At 41.1% G+C, this 26,171-nt stretch overlaps 2 protein-coding genes across 2 annotated transcripts in view; both read left to right on the top strand.

The window, feature by feature from the left end:
* Positions 1 to 6,265, top strand: part of elnb (elastin b) — a 34,573-nt gene extending 28,308 nt beyond the window's left edge. The window contains exons 52-61 of the mRNA XM_080436293.1: positions 70 to 102; positions 203 to 505; positions 628 to 660; positions 761 to 1,123; positions 1,257 to 1,289; positions 1,390 to 1,566; positions 1,767 to 1,988; positions 2,696 to 2,719; positions 3,537 to 3,584; positions 4,388 to 6,265. Coding sequence (XP_080292419.1) covers positions 70 to 102; positions 203 to 505; positions 628 to 660; positions 761 to 1,123; positions 1,257 to 1,289; positions 1,390 to 1,566; positions 1,767 to 1,988; positions 2,696 to 2,719; positions 3,537 to 3,584; positions 4,388 to 4,437 — 1,286 coding nt within the window. The 3' untranslated portion in view covers positions 4,438 to 6,265. The remainder of the gene's footprint in view (positions 1 to 69; positions 103 to 202; positions 506 to 627; positions 661 to 760; positions 1,124 to 1,256; positions 1,290 to 1,389; positions 1,567 to 1,766; positions 1,989 to 2,695; positions 2,720 to 3,536; positions 3,585 to 4,387) is intronic.
* A 1,296-nt stretch (positions 6,266 to 7,561) lies between these two features.
* Positions 7,562 to 25,960, top strand: LOC308091177 (LIM domain kinase 1-like). Its single transcript, XM_080436600.1, has 15 exons — positions 7,562 to 7,863; positions 11,863 to 12,001; positions 15,231 to 15,340; positions 15,942 to 16,118; positions 16,487 to 16,592; positions 18,057 to 18,337; positions 18,943 to 19,132; positions 19,866 to 19,952; positions 21,332 to 21,463; positions 21,544 to 21,603; positions 21,703 to 21,768; positions 22,405 to 22,597; positions 22,842 to 22,897; positions 23,419 to 23,576; positions 24,388 to 25,960. The coding sequence occupies exons 1-15, from the start codon at positions 7,820 to 7,822 to the stop codon at positions 24,950 to 24,952; spliced, it is 2,364 nt and encodes a 787-aa protein (XP_080292726.1). The 5' UTR covers positions 7,562 to 7,819; the 3' UTR covers positions 24,953 to 25,960.
* Positions 25,961 to 26,171: the final 211 nt, after the last annotated feature.

Raw genomic sequence — 26,171 nt, 5'->3', positions numbered from 1 at the left:
GTTTACATTGAATTGGTAAATCATGATAAATATGTATTAATATGTATTATCATGTGATTTGTATTTCAGGATATGATGCCAATGCCAAAGCCCGAAAATATGGTATGATTATTTTAACACACAAGCAATATTATAGTACAGATTGCATTCTATATGTTCACTGTTATGTTATAACTACATATTTGTATTTTAATATTCATAGGTATGCTAAGTGGAGCACTTGGAGTTCCAGGTGCAGGCAGTGGTGGAGTTGGGCCTGGTGGTGCTGGTACTGGATTTGGGCCTGGTGGTGGAGTTAGGCCTGGTGGTGCTGGTACTGGATTCGGGCCTGGTGGTGGAGTTAGGCCTGGTGGTGCTGGTACTGGATTTGGGCCTGGTGGCGGAGTTGGACCTGGCGGTGCTGGTACTGGATTTGGGCCTGGTGGCGGTGTTGGACCTGGTGGTGCTGGAACTGGTCTGGGTGGTGCTGGTTACAGACCAGGTGGAGCTGGAACTGGACCAGGAGGTAATATACAAACAATAAATCTATCTCTAAAGACTTCAGTGTTGCAGAATGATATTTACATTGAATTGGTAAATCATGATAAATATGTATTAATATGTATTATCATGTGATTTGTATTTCAGGATATGATGCCAATGCCAAAGCCCGAAAATATGGTATGATAATTTTAGCGCACAAGCAATATTATAGTACAGATTGCATGGTATATGTCTACTGTTATGTTATAACTACATGTTTGTATTTTAATATTCATAGGTATGCTAAGTGGAGGGCTTGGAGGTCCAGGTGCAGGCAGTGGTGGAGTTGGGCCTGGTGGTGCTGGTACTGGATTTGGGCCTGGTGGTGGAGTTAGGCCTGGTGGTGCTGGTACTGGATTCGGCCCTGGTGGTGGAGTTGGGCCTGGCGGTGCTGGTACTGGATTCGGGCCTGGTGGTGGAGTTGGGCCTGGCGGTGCTGGATTTGGGCCTGGTGGTGGAGTTGGACCTGGCGGTGCTGGTACTGGATTTGGGCCTGGTGGCGGAGTTGGACCTGGCGGTGCTGGAACTGGTCTGGGTGGTGCTGGCTACAGACCAGGTGGAGCTGGAACTGGACCAGGAGGGGCAGGAACTGGACCTGGAGGTAATATACAAACAATAAATCTACTTCTAAAGACTTAATTGCTTCAGTTTTGCAGAATGATATTTATATTGGATTGGTAAATCATGATAAATATGTATTAATACGTATTATCATACATGTGATTTGTTTTCAGGATATGATGCCAGTGCTAAAGCCCGAAAATATGGTAAGATCATTTTAGCGCACAAGCAATATTATAGTACAGATTGCATTGTATATGTCTACTGTTATGTTATAACTACATGTTTGTATTTTAATATTCATAGGTATGCTAAGTGGAGCGCTTGGAGTTCCAGGTGGTGGAGTTGGGCCTGGTGGTGCTGGTACTGGATTTGGGCCTGGTGGTGGAGTTAGGCCTGGCGGTGCTGGTACTGGATTCGGGCCTGGTGGTGGAGTTGGGCCTGGTGGTGCTGGTACTGGATTTGGAGCTGGCTATGGACCAGGTGAGGAACTCTCCCAAGCATGGGCCCTCAAAACCCACAAACCTGATATTCAAAGAACGAAACAGTGCCTTTTAACTTCTGTTTAAGAGATACAGCTTGAAACACGTCCTTCACACTAGCGCTGTGTAGCAGTAACGCTGTTTGAAGTAAATAACTAAATACTAGACCTAACACAGCAGTATTTGATTGTTGTTCCCCAGGTGGTGCAGGGACGGGTCCCGGTGGAGCTGGAGCTGGACGGGGAGGGTATGGGCCAGGTGGAGCAGGCACTGGGCCTGGTGGATATGGGCCTGGAGGTGTAGGAACAGGACCAGGCGGCTTTGGACCAGGTGGTTATGGACCAGGTGGTGCTGGAACCCATCCAGGAGGCTTTGGACCAGGTGGTGCTGGAGGAGGTGTAGGAGGAGGAGCAGGGGGACCAGGTGAGTTTGACTCATTCATTGCTGCAGTAGAGACGAGAGCAAAAAAAGATTATCGATATTTTAGATATAATGACAGGTCTAAAAGGTACAGGAATGTATGAATGGTGTCACTCTATGACAAATACATTCACTTTTTGTGGTTTTATAACAGTGGTGATGTCTTTGCATTGCTTCAGCCACACAAATCACTCGTTATTTACATTATTTGTGAACTATGGCAGTTTTGTAAAGTCCAAATCTGCTGGTCAGATCCAGGTGGAAATGCATGTTATGAGTTCAGGTATATACATATAGGCCTACTGTACTGTATGTACTGTATGTAGGACCTACATACAGGAGTTTATATGATGCTGGCTGTAATGTGTAATGTGTCCAAATGTCCAGCAGGAGGTGCTGTTCCTGGCTATGGTGGTAGCGCTGGTGGCTACCGTAAAACTCTAATCTCTCTCTCTTATTCACTCCCTCTCTCCTCCTCACATAATTAAAGCAACAATCTTACCCTGAAGAATACAGTGTCTTACATGATACCCTGGTATACAAGCTCACAATGTGTGTTTTGAGCTTGTATATCAGCAATTTTTGAGGAGCAAGTTGTTTTTCACATCTTTACAGAGATAATACATCTAGGGTTGAATGTGTATATTGTGAGGACAATCAGGTGTTTTAAGTGACTAATTAGATTCTTTCTCTTTCCTGTTGTTTCTTAGGATATGCAGGGGCTGGTCAGAAATGTAAGAACATTTTCCATTCCTCCCCCTATCGCTCTCTCTCTCTCTCTCTCTCTCTCTCTCTCTCTCTCTCTCTCTCTCTCTCTCTCTTTCTGTCGCTGTCTCTCTGTCCTCTGGGATAAACACACTCTCATTAAATCTCATCTCTTAACAAATACATATGGTGTTGTTGACACATGTTCATCTTGATGAGGAAAAATTACTCATGCACTTATAGTTTTGCATTGTGCAAACTTTAGCTAGTGATCATATCACTTAAATGATGCGTTTGAATGTGGCATCAGCCCTTCTGTTTGATGTCAATCTTCACTGGTAAAATGTCAAAATAGACCCGTATACACACTCTTAAATAATACACGATTTAAAGGAGTAGTTCACCCAAAAAAAATGTTATTTTCTATCAATTGCACACAGCGTTGAATCCATGGATTTATTTTTGTTTTTCTGGCATTCCTAAGCTAATCATTTGATTCCCGTCTCCTACCGGCTAATGTATCCGGTAGGAGACACAAAGTAGATTATTTGTGTCTCCTACCGGATACACACCCGGTCATCAAATTATTGGCTTAGGAATGCGATAAAAACAAAAATAAATCCATGAATTCAAGGCTTCATGGGGTGTGCAATTGATAGAAAATAAGTAATTTTTTGGGTGAACTCCTCCTTTAAATGTGATCAATACCTTTGTAAAGAACAATCATGTACAGTATGCCTGCTTGGTGTCCCGTGTTTGGTCTTCCTACTGTATATTAAGTGCTGGAATACTGAAATATACTGTACATTAAGGCACATTTATTTCTTCTCTTTTTCCTTCCTGCAGCCAAAGCACAGATGGCAGCCAAGTATGCAGCCATGCAGGCTTACAGAGGTAAAACCATTTAACATCAAAATACATAGTGAAATCCTCAGTGTCGTTTTAAAGCCGCAATCCATATCATTTTCTACCTGGGATTGGAATCCATGTCCCCCGCATTTTTCAAGGTCTTAAAGAAAAAAAATCCATGACATTAAGTTTATATTAATGTTATATTATCAATCAAATGTTTGTGTTTTCTGTTTTGACATTTATTTGAGGGCCCACTTGCAATACCTTCTTGGCCCACTAGTGGTTCCCGGCCCACAGGGTCTACATTTGTCAATGGAAGAATAATAGGGAGATCCAACCACTGGAGATATACTAGTTATATTTACATACTCTTCCATACAGATTGTTTAAAATAACGTTTTATTGATTGCAGCTTTAACACCAAGAGCGTACAAATGGAGCCAAATGGACATTGGACACTTCCATTGGTTTCATATACACTTTCAGCATGCAAATGGATACATTTAATTTCTACTGCTGAGCTAAGACAGAAAGCCAACAACACCTGTTTTCAAGCAGTGTTGGTCCTACCCGACCTCAGTAATATTTCTCAATAGAAGAGCGGTTGTGTTAGTTATATTGTATTTACATACATATTAACACAAAAAAAGTTATGGATTGCAGCTTTAACTCTAAAGTAATTTACTGTGCAAATGATTTTTCAACATTATGGCTATGACTAGTTTGTTTTTAACCAGTTGTTACAAGATGAATCGCTCGGTACACGATTCATTCACACAGACATGCAAACCCTGTCATTTTGAGACGTGACCAATGATGTTCTGTGTTTTGACTGGTCTCTTTAGGAGCTGGCAGGAGGAGAAGAGGAGGCGATAGGCCAAGTGACAGGAAGTGACCTCATTAAAACAGTGATTCAAGAATGTACTTAGTTTTTTTGATCTGTTACAGAAGCTACTGTTCCCATTCAACGTGTTCTGTTTGTTAACCATGTATGGTCTCTGTCATTAACGACCAAGTTGGATGCTACGCTGTAAGCTGTTAAATTCAACTCCACTGTAATATGTCTTTATTTGATTGTGTGTGTGTGTGTGTGTGTGTGTGTGTGTGTGTGTGTGTGTGTGTGTGTGTGTGTGTGTGTGTGTGTGTGTGTGTGTGTGTGTGTGTGTGTGTGTTTCACCTCACCTGCACTCACGTGCAGCTATCGGTCAAACCATGAATCCTGCTTTTGAACACTGCTACCCAGAACTCCCTCAGGGCAGTTCCACTAGACCTGTCTTTATGCTGAACTGACATCTAATGTGCTTTTCTGAGGCTAGGCTTTCATACACATTTTCTCAAGAGTCTGCAACATCAGCAACAGACTATCTTAGATACTAGTCTAATTGTGTAATGATTGTGTCTAGCTTTCATGTTTAAGCACAAGCAACCAGGCTAATCTGTCCATCTGTGTCTAGAGACAAAGAGAGGGGCAGACGCTGTTTTGGGGAATTGTGAAAGTCAGAGAATAATAAATGCGAGGGCATTTTATTATGGTGTGACATTTGGTTCAGGCCGTTCTCTGATCCCTGACAAACTTCTGTGCTGAAATGAACGAGTGTTAATGGGTTATGGCCCCTTACTGCCTCAACGCTCTGTAAAACTAGGGAGCTCATGCTTCTCAGCTTAATGTATACACCATCGTATGACAAAGTATAAATCAAGCTTTAGAAGATGGGCTTAAACTGTAGTTGCCCTTATAAATGGCACTGTCTAACAGCTATAGTACAGTATATAACACCATATGAAGTGCTACTCTTGTTTTACTTACAGTACATAATGATGTTGTTTAATGTGCCTGACAAGTATTTTTGTTTTATGAGAATTCAGCAGTGTACTTTAAGAGTTAATTTCCAAAATCATTACCTGATCATTCAAGGTTTGAGGCTGTGAAAGTGGCATTTTGTAAACCTTGTGCCAATTATAAAGTATCAGTCTAATCTGTTTTAATTGTACCGTGTGATATCGAGTGTTTTGTAAGCATAGGTGCTATTTTTTTGTCCTCATGGGTATATCCTTTTGGAATGACACTCTTTATTAGTAAAGAGGACATGGTGACCTTTGCCTCTGGCTTGTATATTTGCTGTATGTGGAAGCTGTAGATTTAATCAAGCTAAATGAGAGGTGATGTTACGATGATATCACAAGATGCTGGGTTAAAATGACCTGCTCTGACTAACATTGGGTTACTGTTGTCTCCTTGAACACTGACTGCAATATTGCCTTTTCACTTTGAACTTGACAAGTTCACGTGTTTACTTAGCTTACTTAACTTATACTGAAACAGCAGAAAAAATACAATGCTCTAGCTATTTAGTCTCATGTTAGGAATGTAAGCAATTTTAAATATGTGGGTTTTGTGTAGGTATGTGTGAGTGTATGAGTTTTTGGTATTTTAACTTGAATGTGTACTTCAATGATAAAGTGGAAATGATGTGCCTTATTTTATTTTGTCCTTTATGATGCGCTGACATGGATGTAATCTGTGATATTGTTTGGGTAAAACGTGTTCAGTGTTATGGAATATCACTTTCATTGTGAGCTTGCATTTGTGTTTTATACCAACGTTTAGGCCAACTTGTGTGTTTAACAACTGTTGTCTGTCATCTGGCCCATGAAGAGAATGATGCACTTTTTATATGCAATACACTATTTCTGACAATCCTTTCTAAAAATAAACAATTGACAAATAACAATTGTGTAAAATGTTGCGTGTTCTCTCTCACCCACCCACACACACACACACACACACACACACACACACACACACACTCTCTCTCTCTCTCGCTCTCTCTCTCTCTCTCTCTCTCTCTCTCTCTCTCTCTCTCTCTCTCTCTCTCTCTCTCTCTATCTCTCTCTCTCTGTCTCTGTCTATCTCTCTCCTTTTTTCTTTCCAGTGACCCTCTGCCTGGTCCTTGGTCTGGCATACTAGAGCAGTGTGTGATTCCAGAGGCTGTCTGCTGACACAGTCTGGGGATATTCTTAGATTTAATGTGAACTCACTTGGTTACATGCAGTCCAGCTACAGTACAGTAAATCTTATTCAACTGTACATACACTTTGAATCTAATAGCTGCCTGTGACTTCTCTACTTTGTTTCTTCTCATGCTTTAACAGACATACAGTAATGTGCATTGCAGCCTTATACCCACTCACTGATATTCAGATGAGTATTTTGGTCTTGTTTTATTTATCATAAAGCACTTCAGTGCCTCTGATCCGGACTGGTTCTCATACTCCTCTCTCCTGGAATGTAATTCTCCCTCTTCATTTCCCTCTTTGTTGTGTGTGGTGAATGAGGCTGCTGTTAAATAGTGTGGTAATTGGGGCATTCATAAAGAGATTATGGCTGTGTGCCTGCTTGGGCTGATGGAAAGAGAACTGATTCATGTAAAATGTGTGTGTGCGCGCAGACACACACACACACACACACACACACACACACACACACACACACACACACACACACACACACAACAAACACACGCTGACGCAAGCACACACAAACACGCACATCAGTGAACATATGTGCCATGCCTTTGCAGATAACATGCGCAAGCATAGTTCTCTGCTCCGCTTTGAATCAGGTGAGGGAGGAGTGTAACTCTATCTGGCACTTGGAGGGTCTATAAACCAAAATGTTACAGGAGAACTAGGGTGGTGGGAGGGGGGGCGGGGGGGGGGGGGGTTTCTATCCGTGGCTTGGTTTGTTTAGTGTTGACTAGCAGAGGTTGAATGGTTGGCTGTCAGTGACCAGAAGGTGACCAACAGAGGGAAACTAGCTGGCTGTTACCAGCAGGAGACATGCAGATGGACGCTGGCTGACAGTGGCTGTCTATCAGTGACCAATCTGGGAACCCAAAGCCAAATAAAAAGGAAAAACAGCGCCCTCAGCAGAATCTGTTCTTGAGAGATTAATCAGTGACTAGCAGAAGGGCACTGGCTGGCTGTCGGTGACCAGTAGAGGGAGACTTGCTGTCAGTGAGTGGTGGAAGAGTGTCTCCCATACAGCCAGACTTCATCTGCCCAGACAGCATAGTATGAGCACATGGAGAAAAACCACACAGGAGGTCATTGCATGTGTGTGATAGGAGATCCAAACAAACACGCGTGAGAGTGGCAAGCTCTGCTATTTATTGCTGTAGGACTTTCTGCTAAATCCGTCCCGACCTGACCTGACCTGGGAGAGGGAGTGAGTGACAGCTGCCCTGTTTGAAGTGAAGAGAACAGAACGGGTCCAAATGTCACGACGGGACCAGAGATTCCGCCGAGGAATGAAAGGGAGGTACGATCCACCGGCATTGACTTTGTAGTGTGTGTGTGTGTGTGTGTGTGTGTGTGTGTGTGTGTGTGTGTGTGTGTGTGTGTGTGTGTGTGTGTGTGTGTGTGTGTGTGTGTTAGAGAGTGAGAGATGGAGAGAGATAGATAGAGAGAGAATCAGATTGTGTGCATATCTCAAAAAAAAAATCTTGATTTGAGTTACTCAAGTCTTATTAGAATCAAGTCATGTGACTCTATTTTCTATTTTCTTCCAGATCCAATGTAAGCATGTACCTTTTTAAAAATTGTCTATACTCTTTTTGTTGTACCATAAAGGTTTTGGGTCAGTAATATTCATGTTACTCAGTGGCTAGTATATGACAGATGTTTTTTAAAGGAAGTCCGGCAGGGAGATAACAGGGAGGCAACCAGAGGATAATGCGTCACCGGGACATGACATTTGACCTACAGTGCATTATGACATCATTAGCAAGGGTTTTCTTTTTTCAAATATTTGTTTTCCCCAACCTTGGGTTGTGTCTATTGTGTCTGGGGCACAGGGCCACAGGAGCAGGGTGCAAGGACAGAGATGACACTTCATAGCCAGAAGAGAGCCAAGTCAAATTCACAGGAATATTTAAACATAGAGTTCAAGAAGATTAATGATGTGAGTCAAACTTGAATCAGAAAACATGAGGTTACATTTCTTTATTTCATGCCTGGATGGATTCTGGTGTTGAGTCTGAGTCCAGATGTTTCAGACTAATGGCAGATGTGGCAGAGGCTGATTATGTCCCACATCCGTCGCCAAAGGCAAAAACAAAAGAAAAACACACAGGAGGACAGAAATAAACGTGCTAGCTGACCCCAGACAATGCTTTTTTTCCCTCCACGCATCCCTTTTCTTTTCCCAGCAAATAAGAAACAGATCTGTTAGCTCTGGTAAATAAATGTCTTAGGACACATCTGTCTGGTAAGCAACAAGGTTCTACTTTGTCATTCTTTTGGGATGCTCACACTAAAACATGAATCTCACTGAATACCGCAATAGAAATACAGTTCCACTAGAGTTCCTTGTCTCTTTTACCCCTTTAACACCAAAATCCCAGGATTGACATATTCAACATACCCAGTCACACCATGCTTCACACCATACTGTTGTCCTGGATAAATGTCGTCGCCATTCACTCAAAACCCTAATCCGTAACTTTACTTCTGGACTGTAGATATGTCAAAGCAGAGTAGGGTTGCAGTGTTTTGATGTCACTGAAAGTGGATGTTTCAAAGTTGTTTACACTGTTGACACTATTACTGGTGTGCGGATTTTATTTGTTTTTCTACACTGGAGATCAACCTGCTGGACAGTGATAAGCTGATCGTGTCGGATGTTGTGGACCCATTCACAGCAACAGCAAACAGGGCTCTTTCCTAGGTCCGTTTTGAAAGGGTTATTAGATTAAGAAAAATACTTTCACTTTAAACATTAGCGTTTAAAAGGAAGACACCAATTGATGCATCCTATCTGTCATTAATAAACCCCCAGTTAACATGTTTATTTTAGCAAGTTATTATATAGGCCTATATATTATAGTGAATGATATTTGGTTGTCAGATCTTATGTGAGAGGAAATATGTGTCTCCATCTCTTCCTCTCCTGACATGCATTTTCAATTGTTGGGCAAAGTTTTTCATTCTCCATTGTGAGCGTAACATAGCCTTAACAGTCTGGGCGAAAGGAAGCATGGACCTTTACTCTGTCCAGGAAGTTCACTCCCACTCCCACTCCAGGCGGTAGTGTTGGAAAGATAAGAAAACTGTGCAATATGTGGCTTTTGTTCAACAGTATTCAGTTTTTAGCCATGTAATGTTTTTTTGTACTTGGAAAGTTTTCAAGCAAGGGGCTTGTGTTTGCTGTTCTAGAAGGCTGAACATGAATGCCCTGTGTTGTACTGTAGTTAATGAGACCACTGTCATTATGCTTGGAGTTCATATTGTTCCCTCCAGGGCCAATGTTCATGAAGGGAGCGGACTGTTCCCTTGGCGCTGACTTTTCTATTAAGTCATACTGTTTGGTCACAGGTTCTGGTGGGATTCAATCCTACAGATCCAGCAAGGGCATGGAACAATAGGTTATCACCATGTGAGACAAGTCACAGTGTTTTTACATAGTCATAATAACTACTAATATGTCACTGGTAGTGCCTAACCAACAAACACACTGTAAGTAGGACATGAAAAACATAGAGAAGAGGCTTATTTTGACATGCATCATGAGAATGTTTGGAGCATAACTGGATTTCCTTTGGGAATATTCTGGTGGTTTACGGGCTGTGGTAATTAACTAAATGAAACTTAGTGCCCCTATTCTGGGTCAAACATTCAGAGAAAATAGCAGATCTTCAAACGTGTCGCACTGTGACGCGTTGTGAACTTGTCGATCGGCTGTTTTCGGCAAAGAGTTAGAGTAGAGGGGAAAAGGAAGGGGCCAAGTATAGACCCCTATAGGGGACATCAGTCAACGAAGTGTATAAGGTTTAAGTGGTTAAATAGTCACACACTACCCGAATTATTGAGCGTGAATTCAGGACCCTTTAAAACAGTTTCTGTTTGTCTAAAAATCACTTCTGTTATTTATGTTTGGATGCTGTAGTTCAGACACAAATGGATAGTTTTGAAATGACAACTTGATGCTGTCATCTAAAGCAACCGAAACAGGAAGTGAAAGCGATTATCTGTGGTCCGTTGGAGCCAGAGGTGTCCCAGTCCCATTGTTATGACCCTAGGGCCATAATGTTTATTTTCTGGTAGGCCTACTGTGCTGTGTGCTGTTTCCCTCTGCCTGTCCTTCCCCCTTATTGGTGTGTGTGTTTTTGGCATTTTTGATTACTCTTATTTAGGTAAGAATAGGATTTTTGTTTTGTGTTTAGGAGATTATGGTCCCAGTTAATGTTCACATGTTTTTATCTTAAATATAAAATAAATCCTTGACTTGTGTGGCCTGGCTGTTTGGGGACTGGGAAGGAGGGAGTCCATTTATTAGGCCTAACGGGTGCCCACCTTCCTCACTGTTCTTATATGTTCCATCATTGATTGCACTGATCTTGCCCTCTTGTTTTAAATGTCTGGTATTATAATCACACTATAATAATGGGCGATACATTTATAGAGTATATTAAAACTATGAGAATTACAATACATTATGATCCTGGCCAAAAACAAAGGTCAGTGAGTGACCAGCAATTATGAAGTATTATGATACTTGATCTTATAAGATATTATATAATCAAATGTTGATCATTGTTATAAAGCATTATGAGTACATATCTCTCATATAGAAACATTTTAGAACCTGCACACTGACATGCACAATTTTTTTTAATGACGTTTTGATTATGAGTGCTTATTACTGTAATTAATGGTCAAAACTGTTCAAAATTATTAGTGTGCATATATGGTTGGTACTTTTTTTATTACTGTTGCCAATGCTGCTACAATGTCCGAAGAGCCGTAGAAAAAAAATGTTTTACTCTTATGGTTAGCACACAAAAGTTAACAAAGACCACCTTGTAACCAATACAGAGATACTACAGTATGCAGATTATGATGCATTTATACTTAACCTTATAAGTAATCATAATTATATGTACATATTATATGTATTATGATTATAATTATGGAGCATTATTTATGAGTGCTTAAAACAACAATAATACAGCACATTATAATGTATGTTTAGAATGCATAGACATGGGCTTCATATAAAGCTTCCTTTAATTTCTACTCCCATCCCCTTCGTTCCTCACCGCTTTCTTTCCCTCCTCTTGCTATCCCAAGGTTCCTTCCACGACGCGTTTACCTATTTCCTTCCTAATTCTGCATATACATTTCTTTAAAAAGTGTATATCCTGTGCTCACTACTGTACGGTAATTACACCACAGGGATCAATGAAATCGTACTGTATCTTGTCTCACTGTATGTGTCCTCTCTCATGCATATCCTCTGCACCCCATGTGTTTCCGTCAGGTGTTGTGAGTGTGGCTGCATCCTGTCTCACTGGTACTATGAGAGAGATGGTCAGCTCTTCTGTAAGAAGCATTACTGGGCCCGCTATGGAGAGCAGTGCCACGGCTGTAAGGAAGCCATCACTACAGGACTTGTCATGGTAACCTTTTCATCATTTATTGTAACAACTAAACGGATATGCTGAGGGGGTGGGGAGGAATCCATGCCCCCCATCACAATTTAACAATTTAATTAACCATCTATGTTAACCACATTAACCCTGGCATCCCTATTTATTTTTATTTTTAAACAAAAACAAAACACACAGTTTTTCAAATCAAGAAGTATATAGTGTGGTTAAAAATACTTTAACCATTTACAAAAAATTATGATAACTGTTGCATGAAACCCCCTTTCTCTGTCCTCCAGTATGCCAGTACTACCTAATGAATAAATACAAATACCTCAAAGATATTATGCAAAATGGGAAAGAATGTTTAAACAGAAAACATTTCATGGATCGTGGGTCTGGGAGAGCTGCCTCTTTGTCATAATAGTTATAAAACTTTTTCATGTCAAGGACCCCCACCTGAAAATCTTTGTGCCAGGGACCCCCATAATGTTTTTTTTATTTTTTTTTATATCAGATTCAAATAGCTGATGTATATACGTTTATAAAGTGGTTGAACTGATTTTGGTACTATATTAACACTTTTTGCTGGGGGAACCCCTCGAACCCCCTCAAGGACCCCTAGGGTCCTCGGACCCCACTTTGAGACCCACCGTCATAATACATTCCAACAGTCCAGAGTTGTGGACTTTTTGAGCGAAACACTCACATCACACAATATTACAGCACGCTGCACTAAATATAGACTCTTAACTCTGACCTGGAAACACAGTTGAACTTGTGGGTGCTACCAATGCATATTAAGTCATAATAGACAAAGAAAAGCAGATTACTGTGTCCTGAGTGTCTGAATGTCTCGAAATGTGTGTTAGAGTGTATGTGTGTGTGTGTGTGTGTGTGTGTGTGTGTGTGTGTGTGTGTGTGTGTGTGTGTGTGTGTGTGTGTGTGTGTGTGTGTGGGGGGGGGGTGTTGTGGGTGTGTTTGGGGTGGAGATGCCATCATCGTCGGTTGTTGCTAGCTTCTGTGTATGACAAGAGTGTGTGTAAAGGGTATGTCAAAACATCAACAGAGAAATGATCTGAGTCACCATATTACCACCATTAGAGCTACAGAATGGGTGACACTCCACCAAACGTACAATTGTAATAACTGTAATATTGTATAATGCAATATGTTACTATGAAATATGATACGCTACATCAGCCTTACATTTACAACATTTTACATTATATAAGTGTATCATTCTTACCAGGGATTTTGTATTGTGCAGGGTGTAAGCAATAATACTCAAGTAAAAGCAAACACTAATTTCCTGGCCCATTTCTCCTGTACTGGCCTCATTTTGACCTGTACACTATTCACTGTAAATCAGTCCTAACAGAACAGACTGTACCTGTACAAAGTATAAGGGTGACAGGCTGAAATCCTGTTGCTGGCCCCTAAACCAGTGGTTCTCAAAGTGTTTCATTTCAAGGACCCTTAGTTTGTTACAGGGATATGGCAACGGACCCCCATAACTCTGAGAGTTTACAAAATGGAACCAAATGGACCAGTAAGGCGCCATTTGGTTCCATTTGTACACTCTCAGAGTTACAGCCCCATGAAGGTCCATTTGGTTCTTAACTGTCAGTAAGTTTCGCTGCCCTAAATGGTTAGGTTATACAGGTATACTCAAATAGTAGCAAATTGATTACACATTGATGTCCAAATTTTACATTTCAATACAACAATGCAATAATAATACAAAATAAATGTACTTAATAAAGCAAATACTCCGGTACTTTAGCTCAAGTACAAATTAACCATAGAGTTTACAGCGTATACAGTATGAACTGGACCTCACTCTACAAGCTCAAGCCTTGTAATTAGTGAATCTATTACAATATGTAAACTAAAGCCAACTACTACAGTATGTTCAGAAGCTTCCTTCCTCTTTGCTTCCTCAATGTGACAATAAATGATGTGTTTTTTTTATTTTTATCTCTTAACTGTTAAATTGGAGGATATCCCATGTGGAAACAACCTGACAGTATCAGGCCTTGAAGCCTTTAATTTACACAAAGAACTTGCATAAATTCAAAGTCTGATTTGCATTTTTGCAAATCAGGCCAAGCCTGCCCTATTTTCTTTGGCTTCGTTGTTGCTTTCATCTATTTTTCTCTGAGGAAGTTCTAAGGAAAATTATATTTCTCAGAAAGAGGGCAGTCTGATGAGTCTGTTTATTCTACAGTATGTAGCAATATTGAGACACATTTGTCTCACAGTCTTTGCTTTTTGAAAGCAAAGTCTGAAATCTAAGTTGCTCTTAATAGAGGATTAGCGAGAGGTCAAATGGGGATTTTTTTTGTTTGTTTGTTTGCTTGTTTTTCATCTTAATTTATTGCGATGTCATATCATTAACTTTCTCGTTACGTTATATAATATGCATCTCGATTCTGCCAAGTCCTGGAAAGGACCGCTGTAATTGGCTAGAACGTGTTCCCAATGGGCATTGTTGGTACTGTAAATGTATACTGTTGCTTTCTTCCTTTTTCGGGAGTGATGTATGATTGTTATCCTTGCCTACTCCCTTCCATTTCCCCTCTTTTCTAGTGGATTAATTGTGATTGGCTGTGTTTGATTGAACTCACCTGCAATATCCTGATTATCTGACTGAAGCTGTTTCCTAGGCTGTGTGTTTTCCACTTCCTGTCGGATTTCATTGGATATCATTAGTCATCTGACCAGTTTCATTGGATTTCATTGGATCAAATCGACAGGAAGTGGAAAACACACAGGAAGTGAAAAGCCTAGGAAACAGGTGAATAAAGCTTCCACACAGTGAGTGGGCGGAGTCTATGGTCTGGAGTAAGGCTACACCTGCAACCTAATTGCCTCATCTGGCTGTATAATGATATGATATATTTTCACAGACTACTGAAAAAAACAAAGACACATCTGTTGTCTGCATTTCTTAATTTCTCAGTTGTTGGATCTTTATGTTAGGTACTATGTAATTAAGATTGTGTTTTGGATTTTGACTGGATTTTGACTGTAGCAGTATGCGATTTAACCTTCTATATTTTTACTCCTTTCTCTGTCTTCCATATTTCTTCTCATGGTCCACATTCCAAAAGCATATAAATGAAAAGAAAAATTGTTTGTCAGAATTGTTATCCTCATCAAATGTCACATGTATAGAAACTGAAAGCCCAATCTCTCTCCCTGCTCTTTCCTTGTGTTATGTCATCCTTCCTGTCTGTGTGTTCATTGTGTGTAGGTTGCTGGAGAGCAGAAGTTCCACCCTGAGTGTTTCACATGTAAGAATTGTGAAATGTTCATTGGAGATGGAGAAACCTACACGCTGGTACAGCACTCTGAGCTCTACTGGTCAGTATAACCTCAGTGTTCGTTGTTCTATTTTATGTTGTATGATGTGCTCATACACATACACACACGCACTTTTGTAATTTTGTCACTGCTGACCCCTACTGGTTGGTCTTTGAACTGGTCGGTCCTTGGGATGGTAAAGAAACCACGTTCCTCCTCCAATACACTTGGAATTATCTGACACACCCTATTCCTCATAGTTCAACACCCCTGCTGACAGGCATCCTTGATCAACCTGCAAGTGTTGCTGCTGCAGCGTCAATGTTATAGTGTTACTTTAACTGACAATGTAAAAATTGAGTCATTCATGGGGGGGGGGGGGGGGAGAGCCCACAGAGATACTTGAAAATAAATTAATTCTGAGGATTTATCTGTGTAGGATGATGGGTCAAATGTAGGAGAGACGTGTCTATCCACACAACGACATCCCATGTCCACAATATCACCTAGTAGCATAAATTGTAAAATATAGTGTCCATTTTTACACTCTCAGAGTTAAAGTAAACATTGAGGATTTTGCTGTGTACAGTATACTTCAGAGGCTAAAGTACGAGAGAAATGGAGATGGTAAACTGCCTCTACTTGTCTGTCTGCCATGCAGTGGCCACTGTTTCTGCAAGGGCATAGCATCTTCTGCGAGCGAGACAGCATCGCCACTGACCAGGAGTCCCCACTTGGTGGCGCTAGTGTCACTCCCTCCCCGTGCTGATGGCAGACGAGGGCTGAGTGTGGCCACGGAGCTCAGCCAGGAGAAATGGCCTCTGGTCACCGTGACAGAGTGAGTTCTCTGCATGTGCTTTATTTGTCTGAATGCAGACTTCATGTGTCAAACCTTAAAGGGAATGTAGATAACATCGCTTTTTGTCAAGAAACCGCAAGATAGGAAGCATATTCTCATATGACATACGTATATAAAATAGATACAGTATAATGTGTAAGGAAAATTAAAGTCCCTCGTGAAATTGTGAATTGTGGTTCAGAGATCTCTGCCTACCAATACATCTGGTGACATCTAGCTGCTAGAACAGCAGCAACAACAGCCGCTAACAAACCTACTGTACGCTTACTGCTTTGGCCTCTCCTCTCCTCTTTCCTCTATTGTCCCTCTTCACCTCTGTCCCTGCCACCCTGTTTACACTTCCTCAGCCTGGACCCAACCGTTCTCGGCACCGACCTGCTGAACTCCATCCACACCGGTGACCGTGTGCTGGAGGTCAACGGCATCCCGCTCCGCAATGTCTCCCCAGACGAGGTACTGTAGCCTAAAATCCATGAACAAGACTCTGTTAGGTACACAACAATATCCTGTTACCGGTGTGTTGAATTAACACTGAGGATTTTATTGTGTAGTACAGTGGTGAGAGACATGAGAAAGAGAATAACATGGAGGATAAACGGTCATGAATCAGATTGGAACCCAGGATGTGATTTGATTAAACATGCATTAACTGATTACTACTACGGCAATCTGGGAACCCATCGGCAAAGATGCGGAGCTCTGAATCTGTCTTGAGAGATTACTACTACGGTGACTCACAGTTACTGTATACCAAAATATTCTATTATCATCATGTGCTTTTGGTATACTTTAGTTCAGGCAGACCGGTCAAGCTGATCGCGCGCTCATACACCCTCCAATCACATATGGCCATGATCCTAATGGTTCATCTACGCGGTCTATTGAAGCAGTCTTAGCACTATTGAAGCACTCTTTTTACATGCGAGAGATGTCGAGCGAGAGATGTCGAGCATTCACATGCTCGACATCTCTCGCTGCTACCACAATGTCATCTCGTCAGTGATCAAAATCCCTTGAACTTCACAGCCTCCTCCTGTAATAGCATTCATGTCTTCACTATGTCAGCATGTAATTCAATATGGGTTCATATATGTAGTATCGGATCTTTTACAGTTCTGTGTATCTTTATGTTCTGTCATATGAGGGTTTTTTATGTTGACAATGTAAGAACTGTGTATATCTGCTTCGGGGGGTTTGTGATCACAGGGTCTGTGTCATGCTTACGCAGGTTATTCTGGAGAATCACGGGAGCAGAGCCACTCCACCAAATGCAATGCAATATCCCTGCAATAAATTGGGATATTGCATTGATATTGCACTGATTGAACTTTAGCAGTGGTGGAAAAAGTACTCAAATGTTTTACTTAAGTAAAAGTATCAATACTCTAATGTAGAAGTACTCTGTTACAAGTAAAAGTTACTTATTACTGTTACAAGTAAGAATTTACTTGAGTGAAAGTACCAAAGTATTGGTATCAAAATGTACTTAAAGTACCAAAATTAAACGTACTAAAATGTTTGAAAATAGCAGATCTACAAGCTCGTAGATAACTGCTATTTTCAAATAGCCTAGGTATAAAATAGGGCGAAAGTGGTTAATGTATTTTTTATAATGTAATACTTTATATCTGAAAAGTAACTAGTGACTAAAGTTTTCAAATAATTGTAGTGGAGTAAAAGTACAATATTTGCCTCTGAGATGTAGTGGAGTAGAAGTAAAAGTATAGACAATTGGAAATAGTCCAGGAAAGTAAAAGTACCTCAAAATTGTACTCAAGTACAGTACTTGAGTAAATGTACTTAGTTACTTTGCACCACTGAACTTTAGAATAGAGGACTACATAGAAGTGCTAAAAAAAATCCCCAGCATGGGCTTTGACAACCATTGGTCTGCGACCGCTGTCCGTTCACTTCCAGATAAAGAGTGTGATCCAGGACACGAACAGACCACTGCAGCTGACAATAGAGCACAACCCCCAGCCCGCTGTAGAAGCCAGCAGCTCCGCCAGCTGTCCCCAGGACACCGACGCCACCCGCCCTGACCCCCGGGTCCATGGCAGCCTCGGCGGAACCCCCAAACTCCCCAGCGTGGAGGAGGAGCCGAGTCCTGGTGAGGCAATGGACAAGCCAATCAGGACGCCTGCCCCCGTATCACCTCAGCATCAAGGAACAATGGAGAGGCGTTCAAGACATATCCTGTAAGATTTCGGACTCTTTCATGTGTTACTTTTTCCACACGCACGCGCACGCGCACACGCACACGCACACGCACGCGCACACGCACACGCACACGCACACACACACACAATTTGTATCTTCTTCTGTATCGTTGCTTCCACACACACAAGGTGACCACAACGTTTTCTTTCCTATATGGTAAATAAATAAAAACATTTGTTGTCCTTGTGCACAGAACTTTAAAGCTGCAATCTGTAACTTTCAAGTCCTTCAAACCTGGGTCTCCCATGCAAGTGACAAACATTTTACTATTGAGCTATCACAGAGTGCATGTAATATGGGACGGCAAGTTTTTTCCATTTGACTTTCATGCAATACCTCTTGTCAAACAGTAGTGGCCCTACAGTACCTGACCACAAGATCTAAATATTTCAACAGAAGGGCAGGCCTCTAATCAGTACAGTTCTGCTACTTATATCGTGGCATAAATATATAATATATTGCAGCTTTAAATTTAACACATCAAAAGACTTGCATAACCAATGGTTTCACCGTGAAAATATTGTGTGCTTGTCACTGTGAGTCAATAGACTCACTTAATTTGTGTTTCTGGTCTCTCTGTCAGGCGTAGCTGTAGTATAGACAAGTGTCCCCTCTGGCCTGGTGCCATGCCCCTTCTGTCCCAACGTCGGGACATGGTGCGCTCAGAATCTTTGCGCGCGGACACTGGAGACAGGAGCCACCGCATCTTCAGATCCTCAGACCTCATCCACGGCGAGGTGCTCGGCAAGGGCTTCTTCGGACAGGCTATCAAGGTACTGCTGGCACTGCTATAATTGTGTGACCTCGACCTTGCTTTAAGACCCAAAAGTAACTTATTCTGGTAACTTTATGGCCCACAATGGAAACAAGCCTCTGGGGATTTTTGTGTTACTTTTATCCTTTTAGCATAACCTTTGACCGTACCACCTGTACTGTTAACAGTCCTGCTAATGAAGTATTCAATCAATCAATTAATGAATCAAAAACAATCATGAACCCAGCTTGCGATTTCCGTGAAATTTCACACACACATTCCCACTAGGCCGAGGAAGAAATGCCACCCTTTTCACATTGGCCTGTTATAGCGCCACCAGCAGGTCTAATTTAGCAAAACACATTTTTGGCACAAAATGCCTCAAATCATGAATGCAGTATCCGATTGCCGTGAAAGGCCTAAGAAGAAATGGCACCCTTTTCACATTGGCCTATTATAGCACCACCAGGAGGCCACAATAACGTACCTAACCTGGCGGAGACCTGTGCTCCGAGGAGCACTTTTTCTAGTATACATAATATACTTGACTGTTGGATGTTTATCTACAACTGGGCAGGGTAGTTGTACGATGGAGTACAGATGAAGCATAACTTCCTGACATCCATCATCGCTTCAGTGTTTTCAGGCCACAATATTTTCAGGCCACAATACTATCAGTGATTTAGACTTAACCTGCATATGCTTACATAATTATGCAGCATATTGTCAGTGACATAGCTGCTTCTATTCAGGTCACACACCAAGAGACTGGAGAGGTGATGGTGATGAAAGAGCTCATACGTTTTGACGAGGAGACACAGAAGACCTTCTTAAAGGAGGTAGGTACTCGGTAGGTTACCTACAAAAGATGAGGGGTTTGGAACTGTCAAACCTCAAGATGGTAAACAGCCCCACAGCATTTCAGCATATTTAATAGGCAAACGCATTTCAGGCTGAATGTATTTAAATCTTTCCTCACCAAAAAATAAATGGCTAATACATGGTTACTATTCCATTTGCCTACAATTCATGTCTATTACTGTATTTGTGTCGCTTATTACTCTCATGTTGCTGGAACAGGATATGGCTACGCTTTAGAATAACTATCCCTTATAAATAGTTAATGGATCATTCACAAACTGTTAGTTAATGAGTTATTAATGACTTGTTAAATGTTGCTTAATAGTGTATTTGTTTAAAACAAACTCATAAATAGTTAAAATGACTTCTGTTATCTTCTGTTAAAGGGGTAGTTCACCCCCAAAAAGACTTTTTTTTCTATTGATTACTCACCCCATGGAGCCTTGAATTCATGGATATTTTTTTGTTTTTGTCACATTCCTAAGCCAATAATTTGATTATAATAAAATTGTCCCCATTGATTCCGGTAGGAGACACAAATGCATTTGTGTCTCCTACCGGAATCAATGGGGCTAAATTTATTATAATCAAATAATAAAGGAAGGAATGCGACAAAAACAAAAAAATATCCATGAAATCAAGGCTCCATGGGGTGAGTAATCAATAGAAAAAAAGTCATTTTGGGGGTGAACTACCCCTTTAAGTTAATAGGACTTCTGACAGCTTTAATTACTGTACAAGTAAACACAAATGAATACTGTTATACTTTATTATACTGTTAAGGTTAGTAAATATATTTGTTAAGATCATGCCAATAGTTTACAGACCTTTTGGGGATCTAGCTTATTCTACAGTTGTAACTATTCCCCATTTATTCATGTTTAGAAAGGTTATTTATTTTGTATTAGTACATTTTTAACTAATGATTATCAACCGATTTGTAAAAGGTCAATTAATACTGCTGCTGAGATGAGATTTTAGTCCAGGGAGTTTACCAACAGCTTGTTCATGAAAGCATAGTTTTAAATCATTAACTAATTATTAACATTTAGCAAGTCATTAATAACTTGTTAACAGTGAATAATCCATTAACTATTTATAATGGATAGTTATTCTACTGTACCATGATCTATACTGTGTGCACGCTCACTCACACACACACACACACACACACACACACACACACACACACACACACACACACACACACACACACACACACACGTGTGCGCGCACACACACACGCACACGCACACACCATGTATGTATGTATGTATGTTCTGTAGCTATACAGTATGTAGCCTATGTTTGTTCTGTATGTAGCCTATGGATGTATGATTCCTCTACCTTTGTTCAGGTGAAGATGATGCGTTGTCTGGACCACCCGAATGTCCTCAGGTTTATTGGTCTCCTTTATAAAGACAAGCGACTAAACTTCATCTCAGAATATGTGCAAGGAGGAACTCTCAGGGAGACTATTCAAAAGATGGTGAGGCTGGTTTTAATCTTCATCCATGTATTATCAGTAGTGTTTTGAGCCATATGGTATGACATTCTCTTCATCTGTAGGACAGTGATTTTCCCTGGAACATGAGAGTGAGTTTTGCCAAAGACATAGCAGCAGGAATGGTGAGGCATTCCTACCTATTACTCTATGGCTATTGCTAAAATGATGCTTCACTTGGGGTCAGGATATTACGTTTACCATTTTCCATCCTTCTTTCTCAGGCATATCTACACTCCATGAATGTCATCCACCGTGACCTGAACTCGCACAACTGTTTGGTCAGAGAGGTAATGTACCGCACATTACATTACATTACAGTCATTTAGCAGACGCTTTTATCCAAAGCGACTTACAATAAGTGCATTCAACATAGGTAGGGAATGAAACTACTAATCACCAGAAGTCTTAAGTGCATTTCCTGCAAAAACAAGCAACCAAGAGTATACCTAGTGCTAAGGTAAAAGTGCAATATATCAGCTACCTACTTTCTTAAACAGATGAGACAAAATAGCAAAATCAAATGAGCACGAGCTAAAACAAATAAGTGTATCGACTAAACAAGATCCAATAAAACAATACAACAATAAAACAAGAGTTCGTACAACTAGTTAACAACAAGTAGGCCAGGCAAAGATGAAGGGTAGTGTTTACTGAAGAGGTGGGTTTTCAGCCTGCGGCGAAAGATGGGCAGTGACTCTGTACCGCACTAAGTGTTTATTTATATCTTGTTGTATAACAAAATTAAGTATTTTCAACAACAGCAAAAAAGTTTGACAAAATACTTAATTTTTGTCAAACTTCTTTTCCCCAAGTCACTTAACCCCTAATAGCTCCCCACCGAGCGCTCATCCGAGCCATCTGAGGAACCATCTGCTATGTGAAGCTGTAAAAGCAATTTCCTTTCCATTTTCCTACTGTCTTAGAACCAGAGTGTGGTGGTGGCAGACTTTGGCCTGGCCAGGCTGGTGAAGGAGGAGAGGTTTCAGGGTAGGACCCCCACTCTGCAGAGACCCCCCACAGGGAGTGGGAGACTGTCAGAGCTCCGAAGACCAGACCGCAGGAAACGCTACACCGTGGTGGGGAACCCTTACTGGATGGCCCCTGAGATGATCCATGGTGATTATTATTAGTATTATTAGCGTCCACTAGAGGGAACTGTAGCACTTCCACAAAAATAGCCTTTCAGCAGTAATAAATATCAAGATGAATCACTGTGAAGTTCTGAGTTTGAATCTGGCTCATGATTTATGTTGAGTGGCATGGCTTCACTCCAGTTAAAAAAAAAGTAGAAAAGTGGAAAATACTTGCAGCGTATGCTAGGGCCTTATGAGTTACCTTCATCTCTTCTGTGCACCTCCAGGGAAAAGCTATGATGAACGAGTAGACATCTTCTCCTTTGGCATCATGATGTGTGAGGTAGGACCACTTGACATCCTCTGGAGGCAATGTTTCATCTAACAATTTACAATTTAGACATTTAGCAGATGCTCTCATCCAGAGGGACTTACAAATTGCATGATCAGAGTAAATGTAATGAAGCCAATCATCAAAAGACAGGGAAATGGAAAAATTGTTACATGAATAGAAGAACAAAAAGAACAACAATTAAGTGGCAGTGCTAACTGGGATGTAAACATTAAACCGAGCAGTTAAACAGTTCAACATTAAACCTAGCATCTGTCTATGCTATCTAAATAACATTTGTAAAATTGTAGAAAACAATACTCTATGCAAACTGATTCAAAGAAAAGCTCTGTTACTGATACAGATAAAAAGTTTTTTTAAATATTTTTTTTAACAATTTGCTAGAATTGAGTAGAATTGAGCATCTCTTATTCCACTGTGTATATGTGTATAATTATATAAAATATAAAAAACATCACTAAAGTTGAATATTTTCACTGTTGCATTGTGCCTATGTCTCTGTGTCTCTCAAGATAATAGGCAGAGTGAGTGCAGACCCTGACTTCCTACCTCGGTCCTCAGACTTCGGGCTGAACGTCGCTGGTTTTCTGGAACACTTGCACCCTCCAGACTGCCCCACTGCCTTCCTGCCCCTAGCTGCCCTATGCTGTGACCTGGAGGCAGAGACACGGTATGCAGTCATTCTCAAAATCTTTCTTTTCAGGGACCCCCAGGCCCCAGTTTGATATCGTTGCTGTTGGGCTGAAAGCTTGCATGTCCAAAACTGTAACATTTCAGGAAATGTAATCCAATGGATCCAATGTAGTTATTATTTAGTCACAAGCTCTTGTGAATTCTTTTCATTAGTTAAATATGTATAAACCCACAGACAGACTTAAACACTTTCAACACGGTGTCCATATTTTGGGGCAAGTCATCTACTGTACTGTAGGTGAAGATCTTTCAGAAAGTCTTTCAAATGTTCAAAAAGAGTGAAAATAGCTGATCTACAAGCTCACTGGGTGTTGCATTTATTTTGCTCAACACCACAGATTTTTTAGTTTGTGCCTATTATTCGTCTCAGTACGTGGGTGCTTATATATCGTTCTGCTGTTTTGTTATGGTAGCTTCCTCATCAGGATTTAATGGTCTTATCCTAAATCAGTAATGACATAATTTCTCTTGTTGTGTTGAAATATATTTAAAAGGTTGGAGATACGTGGAGATAACTGCGCTAAGTGGACTGTGGTATTGATGGGGAATCTTCCATCACATTTTAAATGTGCTTCTCTCTCCCTCTGTCTCTCTCTCTCTCTCTCTCTGTCTCTCTCTCTCTGTGTGTGTGTCTCTCGCTCTCGCTCTCTGTGTGTGTGTGTGTCTCTCTCTCTCTCTCTCTCTCTCTCTCTCTCTCTCTCTCTCTCTCTCTCTCTCTCTCTCTCTCTCTCTCTCTCTCTCTCTCTCTCTCTCTCTCTCTCTCTCTCTCTCTCTCTCTCTCTCCTCAGTCCATCCTTTGTGAAACTGGATGAGTGGCTTGAGAACCTACTGATGCATATGGACATTGGCCTGCCTGTGCTGTCTGAGTTGGAGCACCACTGCAGGGCCTTCTGGAAGAGCTACAATCACCAACACCTCGAACACGCCATCTCATCTGACCACGACCAGCAAAACCACAGTCTTATTTCAGATGACTCCAGTGGTCACACACAGCCTAGCTGTGGTCTCGCTGAACTGTCTCAGCCTCGTGACGAGAACATCGCTCTCAACCACAGCCACCGAGACGCTCAAAGCAATGGCGACCACCCCTGCTTGAACAGTGACCATGAGGACTGCTCACAGCCCAAGAACCACGACTGCTCTAAAGGTCACCTGATGTCCATAGGCGGAGATTCAAACAAAGAGCAGTGTGAAACATTTGAACACAAAAGCCACTCAGAGCATCCAATGGCCCAGCAGGAAGCCTCTCAGTCGCAGCAGGTCCGCAGCCCTCCGCCGGGCCGTCCTCACAGGCCCAGGAGAATATGCAGGGTTTTGTGGGACAGAACCACAGAGGATAGCTCGTTTCTCTGATGGCTAAAGCCCGATTTATGCTTTGTCATACGCCGCTGCCACAGACCAACAATAGCCGATCTGTAGCTTAGGCATAATAGATCGGCTATTTTGGGTATTACGGAGCATAGCATTAGGCATAAAGTTACCTCAGATAGATAAAGACACAATGTGCAGCACGCAAGCCACGTCAGCACTTTTTCCTGTTAAAACACATCATTCAAGTTGAATATAGATGTTGAACGTAGATGTCACAACAATTTATCACTGAAGCATAAACTAGGCTTTAGTGGAAGCCAGCTTTGCCAGTTTGGCTTTATTTCGACTGAATGTGGGATGATAGTGTATTATGCTTTCTCAAAGTCACCTTTTCAAATACAATGTCGAAATAGAGATTTTTGTGGGGTTTGGGCAAAATTGAGAACACACAAGGATGGTCAATGACATCAATATACTATAAATGCATAAAAATGTTTTAGAAGGTAAAACAACAAGAAATGTGTATGCATTTGTGTGTATCTTCTGACACTGCTGCTCTGTAAACCAATAGGAAAGCCTTGACTAAAAGCTGTGAAAATACTGCACTTTATAAAGCTATACAATTTGGATTCAGAAAGCCTTATTATTTGATGGCCATGTACCTGTATTTTAAACAATATCAAAAAGATTGGAGGAATGTGAATGTGAATGTTAAACCCTTGGAATATTACATTTTGAACAAATAAAAGGTAAAGATATTTTGATGGCATTGAATTTACCAATTAAGTGGACCTGGGGCTGGTTAGCCCAGTTCCCTACAGTGCCATGGATGCAGGCCCAAGGTGAGAATAAGTGTGCTCGTAGTAAAAAGTGTAGCGATCAAAGATCATTGGTGAACAAAATAATGGGGTAGCCAGCCATGCTGTTAAGAATGTGGATGTTTACATATTTGGCAATTGACCAAAACTGAAGACTGTGACATTCAGCTGTTTGCATGAGTATTATGTAACTCCATTATTTGTCCCCGGTGCAGCTTGAGATGGTGCCTAGAGATGAATTGATAGGAACCGAAAAATTGGTCCCAAGTTTCCCAACAGAGGAATATTTTGTTATATAGATATATTGGACACAGCCTTCATGTTAAACCCAACATTTGTATCTGTGAAACCAGCTAACAACCTCTGAGTAATGCAAAGATTTGCTATATGTAGCCATGTGACATGTGTTGCATATCCTTCCCCTCCCTGAAATAATTGTCGCT

The sequence above is a fragment of the Gymnoscopelus braueri genome, assembly GCF_963280865.1.
Source record: "Gymnoscopelus braueri genome assembly, chromosome: 8".
Classification (NCBI taxonomy): Eukaryota; Metazoa; Chordata; class Actinopteri; order Myctophiformes; family Myctophidae; genus Gymnoscopelus; species Gymnoscopelus braueri.
Note: the sequence above shows the minus strand (reverse complement) of the source record. Positions and strands in the feature narration are given on the sequence as shown.